Source organism: Rana temporaria, chromosome 2 (genome assembly GCF_905171775.1).
Source record: "Rana temporaria chromosome 2, aRanTem1.1, whole genome shotgun sequence".
Classification (NCBI taxonomy): Eukaryota; Metazoa; Chordata; class Amphibia; order Anura; family Ranidae; genus Rana; species Rana temporaria.
In genome coordinates this window covers 451,884,392-451,896,718 of record NC_053490.1, presented here as the reverse complement: position 1 = coordinate 451,896,718, position 12,327 = coordinate 451,884,392, and the positions used below count along the sequence as shown (strand labels likewise).

At 40.7% G+C, this 12,327-nt stretch overlaps 1 protein-coding gene across 1 annotated transcript in view; it reads left to right on the top strand.

Annotated features, from left to right (window-relative positions):
- Positions 1-9,381, top strand: part of SPAG5 (sperm associated antigen 5) — an 81,361-nt gene extending 71,980 nt beyond the window's left edge. The window contains exons 24-26 of the mRNA XM_040338510.1: positions 1,099-1,173; positions 8,339-8,419; positions 9,177-9,381. Coding sequence (XP_040194444.1) covers positions 1,099-1,173; positions 8,339-8,419; positions 9,177-9,248 — 228 coding nt within the window. The 3' untranslated portion in view covers positions 9,249-9,381. The remainder of the gene's footprint in view (positions 1-1,098; positions 1,174-8,338; positions 8,420-9,176) is intronic.
- Positions 9,382-12,327: the final 2,946 nt, after the last annotated feature.

Genomic DNA, 12,327 nt, shown 5'->3' with positions numbered 1-12,327 from the left:
AAAAACTTTTTTTTTATTTGTGTGCTAAATAAACATATTTTAACTTAATGCTAAGCTTTACAACTAATGGTACCTATGCTTGACTGATGGAGAACCACTCATAAAAGCCTAGCCACTGAAAACATTACAATAAACTGTTGCATTTATATTATTATTATTATATTGCAATCTAAAACGGTATATATATTCAATAGATGCACATATTTTTGTTTTATCCCTTTTGACCCTTTAACTTTTATAAAGGATCTTAAGATGCAAGCCTTAGTAAATCGAAAAGGAAAGTATGTTATATTTACGTGTGTGTGTTGGATATGGGGTGGGGGGGGGGAGCCCAAGAACACTCCTTGCAGTCAGTTGGGCCTAGGCCAGTAACCAACTGAAAATGATATGCATATACATTTTCTTTATATTAAAAATATATATATATATATATATATATATATATATATATATATATATATATATATATATATATATATATATATATATATATATATATATATATATAATATATATATATATAATATATATATATATAATTTTCAGTTGGTTTCTGACCTAGGCCCAACTGACTGCAAGGAGTGTTCTTGGGCTCCCCCCCCCCAGTAAGTAATGAATAATGGCCCAACTCTGTGTGCCGTGATATAATGAAGAAATATTTTATTTTTTTTGTCATGCTTACCTGTAAAATCCCTTTCTTTGACTACATCATGGGACACTGAGGTCCCTCCCTTCTTTTGGGAATTCAGTGCTTGCTACAAAACTGAAGCACCTCCTGTATGGTAGGGGTTATATAGGGGCAGACTTCCTGTCTAAGACCTTTTGGTCTACCAGTGTCCATTCACCTAAAGATGGCGTATAACCCCAGTAAGTAAAGAATAATGGCCTAACTCCTGTGATGCATTCAAAAAAAAGGATTTTAAAGGCAAATATGATGAAAAAAAGTAATTCCCCCCCCCCCCCCCCCCCCCTTTTTTTTTTTTTTTAAAACACTTTAAAAATGTTTTGTGCCGTACACATTAAATATCTGTACATGTTTTGTTCTTGAATTGTCTGGTAGATGTTTTTAACAGTGGCTGTATGTTTTGTGTTCCTCAGTTAACTGCACTGAATATAAAACTTAATGATGTAGAATATTCAAATTCCTTAGATGTCCAGAGACTACTCAGACATGTAAGTACGCCCCACCCCCCCCCCCCCCCCCCCCCCATCAACAAATATACCTTTTTTAGTTAGTAAATGACTACAATAAGGGGTCTTCCATGTATGGTATGAGCTATTAACCACTTAAGCCCCGGACCTTTAGGCAACTAAATGCCCAGGCCAGGTTTTGCGATTCGGCACTGCGTCGCTTTAACAGACAATTGCGCGGTCGTGCGACGTGGCTCCCAAACAAAATTGGCGTCCTTTTTTTCCCCCACAAATAGAGCTTTCTTTTGGTGGTATTTGATCACCTCTGCGGTTTTTATTTTTTGCGCTATAAACAAAAATAGAGCAAAATTTTGAAAAAATTCAATATTTTTTGCTGTAATAAGTATCCCCCAAAAACATATATAAAAAAAAAATTTCCTCAGTTTAGGCCGATACGTATTCTTCTTCCTATTTTTGGTAAAAAAAATCGCAATAAGCGTTTATCGATTGGTTTGCGCAAAATTTATAGCGTTTACAAAATAGGGGATATTTTTATTGCATTTTTATAAAAAAAATATTTTTTTTTACTACTAATGGCGGCGATCAGCGATTTTTTTTTTTTTCGTGACTGCGACATTATGGCGGACACTTCGGACAATTTTGACACATTTTTGGAACCATTGTCATTTTCACAGCTAAAAATGCATTTTAAATTGCATTGTTTATTGTGAAAATGACAGTTGCAGTTTGGAAGTTAACCACAGGTGGCGCTGTAGGAGTTAGTGTTCACCTAGTGTGTGTTTACAACTGTAGGGGGTGTGGCTGTAGGTCTGATGTCATTGATTGTGTCTCCCCTATAAAGGGGATGACACGATCGATGCGCCGCCACAGTGAAGCACGGGGAAGCCGTGTTTACATAAGGCTCTCCCCGTTCTTCAGCTCCGGGGAGCGATCGCTATGGAGCGGCTATAAACGAATAGCCGCGCCGTCGTCCCGGATCGCTCCGGGAGGGAATCCGCCCGCCGCACGCAGCGGAGGGGGTCCCGATCAGATCCCCGACCCGCGCAAAGGCAAGGACGTGTATATATACGCCCTTCTGCCTGTCCGTGCCATTTTGCGGACGTAAATAGTCTTGCGGCGGGCGTTAAGTGGTTAAAAGGATACCAAACTGCTGTGCTTTAAAGGGGTTGTAAACCCTTGTGTTTTTTCACCTTTATGCATTAAAGCGGAGTTCCAGCCACAATTTCACTTTTTAAATATAAATACCCCTGTAATACACAAGCTTAATGTATTCTAGTAAAGTTAGTCTGTAAACTAAGGTCTGTTTTGTTAGGTTGTTACAGCATTTAGACACTTTATAAAATAGAAATTGACTGGGGCCATCTTAAGTGTGGGCATCATGAAGTCAGACTGTATGACTTCCTGGATTTCAGCCTTGCAGATCTCGCACATGCTCAGTGCTGCACAAGTGTCAGATCAGGTTTCAGCACCTGTACTGTCCAAGTCACATGATTCTTTGAGACTGGGGAGTGCACAGACTCCTGGAAAGTTACACCCACTACATTCCCAGGAGTCTGTGCGGTGCATTAAGCACCTAGGTGCAGGAAGAGGGAAGATTAACTATTATGCCTAGCAACAACACTTTGAAGGCATCTAAAAAAAAAAAAAAAAAAATTTGTAAAGGACTAATGACATTTTTTTTAAAACTACTGATGTAATGTTATATTTATGGGTGGAACTCCACTTTAAGGTGAAATGCATTAAGGTGAAGAAACTTCTGGCAGTGACCAACCCAGCAGCTGACCCCCCCTATAGCACATTTACTGCTACAGCTACAGGGAAGCATCATCCATCGTGTGTGTATAGCTATCTCACTCACACATACAGTATCTCACAAAAGTGAGTACACCCCTCACATTTTTGTAAATATTTTATTATATCTTTTCATGTGACACCACTGAAGAAATGACACTTTGCTAGAATGTAAAGCAGTGAGTGTACAGCTTGTATAACGGTCAATTTGCTGTCCCCTTAAAATAACTCAACACACAGCTATTAATGTCTAAACCACTAGCCACAAAAGTGAGTACACCCTTAAGTGAAAATTACCAAATTGGGCCCAAAGTGTCAATTTTGTATGACCACCATTATTTTTCAGCACTGCCTTAACCCTCTTGAGTATGGAGTTCACCAGAGCTTCCCAGGTTGCCACTTGCGTCCTCTTCCACTCCTCCATGAGGACATCCAAGACCTGTTGGATGTTGGTGACCTTTTGCTCCTCCACCTTCCATTTGAGAATGCCCCACAGATGCTCAATAGGGTTTATGTCTGGAGACATGTTTGACCACTCAATCACCTTTACCCTTGGCTTCTTTAGCAAGGCAGTGGTGGTCTGGGTGGTGTGTTTAGGGTCGTTATGTTGGAATACTGCCCTGCGGCCCAGTCTCCAATGGGAGGAAATCATGCTCTGCTTCAGTATGTCACAGTACATGTTGGCAATTCATGGTTCCTCAATAAACTGTAGCACCCCACTGCGGGCAGCACTCATGCAGCCCCAGACCATGACACTCCCACCACCATGCTTGACACACTTGTCTTTGTACTCCTTACTCGGTTGCCCCCACACACGCTTGATACCATCTGAACCAAATACGTTTATCTTGGTCTCATCAGACCACAGAACATGAATCCAGTAATCCATGTCCCTAGTCTGCTTGTCTTCAGCAAACTGTTTGCAGGGTTTCTTGTGCATCATCTTTAGAAGAGGAGATTAACCTTCCCGACTTGGGGAGGACCTCTGACATGGAGCAACGCCTGTGCTAACCTCCTGGGCCTTGTCTCCGACCAACTGCCTGAAGCTCGCGCCATGCTACGCTGGGGAAGAGAGGAGTGTATGCCACGAACGTAGGACAGGAGGATTGTGTGTCCGGCTATGCCACTCGCCTCAATGGTGATCGCGTCTCCCTCGGATGCTGCTGATGCCCTCGGTGTGAGCTAGAGCGGCCATTCGCCTCCCTGCCCCCCCCCCCCCAACTCTCCCGGGCTTGGCGTGAAGTCCTGCCGAACATACGCTGCCTGGATGATGCAGCCGATGAATATATCCGATACGATCAGCCGGTCTGCAGCAAGATATGCCCCCTAAAATGAGCACTGTGGAAGCGGTAGGTCTGAATTTAAACCTAAATGATGCATTTAGTGTGTAAACTGAAATTTAATTGAAATGAGTGGAATTGCAGCCATAGGGATTTAAAACGGTGGAGAGCCCTTATTTACAGTCGCAGCCACCTGCTGATGCTTATTGCTGGTAATGCCTGTTAATTTTGCAGTCAATAACAAGCAAGTCATTAATTGCTAGCTGCTGCTGACCAGAAACTGTTACTGCCTAAACCCGCTGCACTAGCTGATAAATCCCTGCTGATAAAGACTTCTTACTCTCTAATAATTGCTACTGACATTTAAACTACAATTATTGTCAACTATTCCTATCTGCTGATAACGGAGAAAGAGAAATATGTATTACCCTGCTGGTGGACATTATCCTGCTTGCGGAAAGAGTGGTGTTATACCCTGATAAACGTCTGCCTCCTCTGACAAACTACGTAGGCAATTATACTGGTCTGTATAGAGTGGCTATTGCTTCACAGAGGACTACTGCACTTTTACGAGAACTGTTGTCAGCTTTGGGAAAACCGTGGGTATTTTCAGTGACCATGATAACTATCGCCATTTTTCTATTTGCTATCTGTAATTGATATCTTTAGAAGAGTCTTCCTTTTAGGACGACAGCCGTACAGGCCAATTTGGTACAGTGTGTGGTGTATGGTCTCAGCACTGACAGGCTGACCCCACCCCCACACCTTCAACCTCTGCAGCAGTGCTGGCAGCACTCATACGTCTATTTCCCAAAGACAACCTCTGGATATGATGCTGAGCACGTGCACTGGACCCCTTTGGTCGACAATGGCGAGGCCTGTTCTGAGTGGAACCTGTTATGTTAAGCCGCTGTAACACCAAATTTAACACACCTGCTCCCCATTCACACATCACACATTGTAACACTAAAGGGTCGCATGACATCGGGGAGGGAAAATGGCTACTTTGGGCCCAATTTGGACATTTTTCACTTAAAGGTGTACTCGTTGCCAGCTGTTTTAGACATTAATGGCTGTGTGTTTTGAGGGGACAGTAAATTGACACTGTCATATAAGCTGTACGCTCCTATACATTGAAAGAAAGGGGGGTGAATGGCAAATATATATGCTTGTGCCACATCCAGTATATATAAGAAAAGAAAAAAGGGGTTCCCCTGGGTGGACTTTTAAGGCACTGATCGTATTAATTCCAAATATACGGGATATTGAGGTAAAAAAAATGTTGTTCACAATTATACATATTTATCAAAAAAATGTAGTATTGAATTAAAATATACAGTTCCAAAAATGTTCACCATATAGGTAAATACATGAAAACTTTCTTTACACCTGACGTGTTTCGCGGTAACCTTCTTCGGGGGTGTGTAAAGAAGGACACTTAGTTCATCTAAGCATAAAAATACATAAAGTTAATTACATGCATTTAGAACATTATTATTAAATAGATCCAAAAAGTTTTCTTTATATATGATGTATATACATGTAATCATTCACTTACGTATTATAAATGAAGTAGGATGATGAATATTTCATTGGATACAATTTTCTTTAAAGCATTGGAAATATAAACAGCACGCTGGGTTCTGTCAATGAGGTTGCCAGTCAAGCAAGAAGTGGGTATCAGAATATTCAATTGATGCAGGTTTGAGATGGACATTTATAAGGAACAGGTGTTCATCCCGTTAGGGAGAAACTATTCCAAAGATCGAGAAGCCGGTGTATCAACCAGAAGAGATGTACTAGGACTGGGATGGAGGTCCCTGATTTATGAGATCCGCAAAGGACCTAATAATGTCTGCTGTCAAACAGTACACTGTATTACTACAGTAATACAAAAGAACCCCTTTTTTTTGCTTTGCTCCTATACATTGTAGCAAAGTGTAATTTCTTCGGTGTTGTCGCATGAAAAGATATACTAAAATATTTCCAAAAATTTGAGGGGTGTACTACTTTTGTGAGATTGTGTGTGTGTGTAATCTGTGCTTCCTCCATGTTCCCGAGCATGCGCCTGGCGGTACTGTGATTCGATAGTTAACCGGTCCAGGCCTATGATTTTTGACCTGGACCCGCTGATCGGTTCTGGCGAATCAGGAAACGGCATGTGCCTGTGTTTACAAAACACAGGAAATTGTCATCTATTCTCCTGGAGCCCTTTTCAGTTCCAGCGTGAGAGAACAGAACATCAGACAGTTAAAGCACTACACTGACACACAATCACATGGTTGAGCACATTTACCCCCTGATCGCTCATAGGGTACATTACCAAAAGACCTTTGGGATGAATTGGAGTGTAGACTGCGAGCCAGGCCTTCTCGTCCACAACCGTGCCTGACCTCACAAATGCGCTTCTTGAAGAATGTTCAAACTTTCCCCTAGACACACTCCTAAACCTTTCCCAGAAGAGTTGAAGCTGCTATAGCTGCAGACAGTAGGCCAACTCAATATTGAACCCTATAGACCGGTGATGGCAAACCTTGGCACCCCAGATTTTTTGTAACTACTTTTCCCATGATACAGTTTAGGTGAGCATCATAGGAATTGTAGTTCCAAAACATCTGGGGTGCCAAGGTTCGCCATCGCCACTATGGGATGCTATTAAAGTTCATGTGCGTGTAATCTGAAATGACAGGGGCTCTTTAAATGTAAGGACTTGTGCTTGCTGGTAGTTAGAATCTTAAATATTTTTAAACAAAATTACGGTTTCCTATTTAGAATAATAAGCTGTCAGGTTAGTAAAATGGCGATATCAGAACCCATTGAATTGTACAGTTTTGTAGTGTACATAGATTTGCAAAACAATGGGATAAAGGAATTTTTATTGCTGATCAATTAATATGTCCAGTTTTTCAAAGTTTCAAAAGTGCCTAAATCAGCAAAAAAATCGGCTCCAACATATCAACAAAAAAATATGTATACAAAAATCATTAAATTTAATGGAGTTCATAAAAAGTGACGATGTGAAAAAATGTATTATATTCGGCATATATGGTGACTCCAAATGTGCTCCCCCCTCAGGTCCACACTTACCAAAAATGTACTTCTGCAGGGGTAAAAGGCCTCACAATGGAGTCGGCTCTTTGTCCTGCGTTTTTCTCCTTGATAGCCACAATCGTTCCATACAAACTCACATATAGATAGACAAGAAAAGAAGGCATCCCATTGTGTAAATCTGTAATTAAAACTTTATCATGTATTTAAAAAAAAAAGCACTGTCACTAGTGCTACAGATTAATACATGACTGAACAAAATTATCTGGGACGCCTTGCGTTCCACAGACCGGAAACTTGAAAACAGGATGCTGAAAGCTCCGCCCTATTTATGTACACGGAATACATTTTGCATGATATATGATGATGGTTTAAAGAGACAGCACATTATATGAATTTTTTTTTAATAACACAAGTTGTCACGTTGTTAACATTTTAGCAGCACCAATTCACCCATTTACTTTTACAGCCTAGGGTGGGCCACAGATAATTTGAATCTCCTGGTGTGGAACATGGTATATAATTATAAAAAATCAATGCAGTGCATGTTATCTCAGCTTGCAGAGTTTTAATTCATCAAATGAGTAACTATTGCAAAATATACAGCCTCATTCTACATAACCAAGTTCCATTTCATGCTGAATAAACTAAATTCTTAATGTATACTAAATAGAAAACCATATTTTAGATGGATTTTTACTCCCAAAAGCATTTTATTAAAATTAATTTGATGATAAAACAAATCTATTTTTAAATCAAAATCTGCTTTTTTTTTTTTTTTTTTTTTTTCTTTTTTTTTTTTAAATCCTTGATTTTTTTTTCACCCTTGGATGACTGTACTGCGTTTTGTTACAAAAATGGGTTATGGTATGTCCTATTTTGTACATGCTGGATGAGTGTAAAATGAGTATGCTGCCTTAAATGTATGCTAGTGTGTGACATACTGGGCTTTAATGCACCATATCAGTCTTTGTTTCATTTTACTGACAGTTGTAATTTGATATCTAATTTTTATTTTTCTTCTCCATTACACATATTTTTGCACATGTGTTCTATTAATTTTATAGAGGGATATTTTGGAAGAAAATTTCGCTCGCTCAGAGGCAGAAGTAAAGAAGCTTGATGACATTATTGAAAAAATAAGAGAGGTAATATTGAAAGATAGTTTTCAGTGAAAGCCTTGGCTGTGACTGTAATATTTTTTACTGAATAGATTTCATTATTACAAAACCATTTTGTGAAATCTTTTAGGTTATGTACATTAAAAGGGTTAGTCCAACCCAAGCCCAGTTTTTGGTCCTCTGCTATGCAAATAAGTGTTAAAGGGTCACTAAAGGAATTATTTTTTTTAGCTAAATAGCTTCCTTTACCTTACTGCAGTCCTGGTTTCATGTCCTCTTTGTTCGTTTTTGCTTTGATGTTGCTGTAATTCCTCTCTGTTCTGGACACTTCCTGGTTGTCTGTTTCCTGATCACCACAGTACTGGGAGATTTCTCACTGTGGTGACTAATCAAGGAGGTGTGATTATTTTGTGTCCGCACCAATCCAGTTTCGTTTTACAAAGCATCACTGCCCTCTATTGGCTCTTTGTCTCTGTACATCAGAGAACCAGGAAACAACAGCAAAAACGAAACCAAACTGCAGGTACATTATATGATTGTTATCTATTTTTAATCATTTTTAAAAGGAATCAGTTAACTATTATGTCTCTCTATACCCTGTAAACGGTCATTTCAGCAAAACAAAAAATTCCTTTTAGTGACCCTTTCTTCTTAACTCTTCTGCTGCCAAGTTGTCTTGGTAACAATTTCGCTCTCATTTTTCTAAGTTGCTCTTGGTCACATGCCAATAAAAATGCATTCTCAAAGTATGTTATTTACAGCTATTTTTTCATCCTTTCTGCAGGCTTTTCATTCTGTACCAGACATTGTAAACCAATGCACCACTCTGAGACAGTTAAAGGAGTTTCTTGACTAGAACATCATCGAATTTTTAATACTGCAAGAAAAATGTAATGTTAAACATTTAAAAATATGTACATTTGTTTATATTGTCAAATGTTTGTAAAGTTGTGCTTTAAATATTAAATAAAAGAATTTGAGCTGTGAATGAATATTAAGCTTCGGAATGGGAAGAAAAACAGGTGACGGCGCAGGTTATAATATATAAAAAAGCAAACCGTAAGTTCATAAGGTAGTCCTTTGAGCATGTATAGCTCTGTGTGAAGATGTACAGTCTGTGTAGGTAGGGCAGCTTTGTACAGGTAGTTGAAGCCACTCCAGATATGTAAAAGAGAAAAACAGAGCAACAGGCGCCTCTTAGTAAGACTGTTTAAAATTTAATAGCCAAAATGCATTAAAACACTCACTTAAATATCTTTATGTTCAGCGCAGGGGAGTCCAGTAGAGTCAGATGTGGATCTCTGCAGTTTAGATGGTGTTTCAGCTTAATTACTCCATGCTGTCAGGCGACTTCCGGGATTCATACAGGATCCAAAACGAGGCTTGGGGAACATTCGACCAGTCACAGAAGGCTGGAGTGCAGAGTCCAGTGAAGTGAATGACTTTACTGCCGTAAAGCGACGCGTTTCTGAGCATGCGCACCAAGAGATTATGCAAGGTGTGCTCTCCTTTCTCCAGCTGTGGTTATTGGCTATGTGTGGTCTTTTTATGTGCTTAGATTGCACTGCCACCTAGTTGTGAATATCGGATATCGCTGGCTGGGGAGCAATGTACCTCAATATAGTAGCAGGGGAAGGATAGAGTGTTATGTGTGTGTGTGTGTTTGCGCATACATACATACATACATACATACATACAGCCCTCAAAATTTCCACTCGCCTACTAGCATTTGGCGAGTGGATTTAAGCTGGGGGCGAGTGATGACAGGGCTACATGACCAATGTCCCTCCAATCTGTGCCTACACTTAGAGTCCTGATGAGATTGGCGGCCGAAGAGGAAAGGTGCATGCTCGGGAAAAGTAGTCTGGTGAGCCGCGCACAGGCAGAGCAGTACACAGGTGCTCTACTTACAATTCTCATTAAGCCATGAGACCCAACAGTATGACCTCTCTGAGCCTGCCCCCCTCCCCCGGGCCCCGACCAATGTAGCTGGAGAGCAGAAAGTAATGAGTGAGGTGGAGGATTGCAAAAATTACCACTCTGGTGCAGCGCTCATTGAAAGTTGCTCTGACATGAGAGCGGCAGCCTTCTAGTTTGTGCAGTTTTCTTCTCCTTGTGCTCCATGTAAGTGTCCAACAGTTTAGCCTGAGCACTGTGAACAAGACTGGTCTCAATGTGTGCTGTGCGCTGTCAGTGTGCGCTGTGCTATGGTGTCAATGGCTGTGCAGTTGTGTGGATCTCAGTGCTGGATTGTACTCCCTCCCGCTGTGCTGCAGCGCCTCTCCTCTCTGCCAGCCTGAATAAAAGGGGGAAGTGGGGACATGCAAGCGTGGAGCCGCACACACAGGCTCCTGATGATGAGATAAATGGGAGAGAGAGGATGGATGGCAGTTGCAGAGGAGACGGGAAGATAATGGGGAAGAGACCCTGTCCCTCTGGTCTGCCCCCAGTGCCCTGTCCCTCTGGTCTGCCCCCAGTGCCCTGTCCCTCTGGTCTGCCCCCAGTGCCCTGTCCCTCTGGTCTGCCCCCAGTGCCCTGTCCCTCTGGTCTGCCCCCAGTGCCCTGTCCCATTTTGTTAAAGTTGTTGTTGGTAATATTTAGTTTTGTAACTTGATTCTGCATAAAACATTGTCATTCCATGAGATAATCTATGAGGCGTGAATAAAGAATGATGAGCGCAAACTAAAAATCTAAAAGTGAATATAAAGACAGTCCCTAGGGGACTGATAGCAATCAATAAAGATATGCAGTGAATTCAAAATGAGTGAAATAACCCAAAACTGATAATAAATCCAAAAATAAAAGTCCAAATATATAAATCAAAGTTTGGATAAATCAATCTGGTGTGCCAGTGATAAACAAAACTATCAGGCCAGGCGCAGAAAAGTCGACTCCACAGGATAGCCACAAGGTGTATCAAGAGCAAATGTAGAAATAAAAAGCTCTCATGGTGAAGTATGCAAGCACTTAAAATTTAATAAAGGTAAAAATGAGCTTACATTGAAAAAACGAATAAAACGCCAAACACCTCTGATGAAGTCACGTGTCGTGATGTAATGCATAAGGTTAGACGTGACCGGAAGTGACGTGACACCTTGACCGTCCACCGGAAGTGCCACTGTTTGGCGTTTTATTCGTTTTTTCAATGTAAGCACATTTTTACCTTTATTAAATTTTAAGTGCTTGCATACTTCACCATGAGAGCTTTTTATTTCTACATTTGCTCTTGATACACCTTGTGGCTATCCTGTGGAGTCTACTTCGCTGCGCCTGGACCGATACTGGTATTGGATACAGAGAACGCCCCTCGACTCTATCTCAGCACTGGGAAGATTCCGTGCAACACGAGTTACCCACTGTTTGGATTCTGTTCCAGTTTTGGGAGGATTTCGTTGATACGCATGACCTAGTGTCTGGAGGTAAGCGCTCTGTGAGCCCAGGCTAAGCAAAGAGTTATCAAGATTGTCCACATTGATGCCCGAAGTGCAGAAGTTTTGTTTATCACTGGCACACCAGATTGATTTATCCAAACTTTGATTTATATATTTGGACTTTTATTTTTGGATTTATTATCAGTTTTGGGTTATTTCACTAATTTTGAATTCACTGCATATCTTTTATTGATTGCTATCAGTCCCCTATGGACTGTCTTTATATTCACTTTTAGATTTTTAGTTTGCGCTCATCATTCTTTATTCAGACCTTTATTTGTTAGCACATTTTAGATTTGAGCAGCATTTTGTTTTTCACTGGTCACCTTTAATTTTCACTGTTGGCTAGCGCTTTAGTCACCCACTTGTTTAATCTATGAGGCGTGTTTACGGGTGCAATTAGGCGCAGGGCAGTGTATGAATTAGGTGGGGCAACTGGTGGCGAGTAACTCTTGAGGCCTGGCTAGTAGCTCAGGACTTGAAATTTTGAGCCCTGTGTGTGTG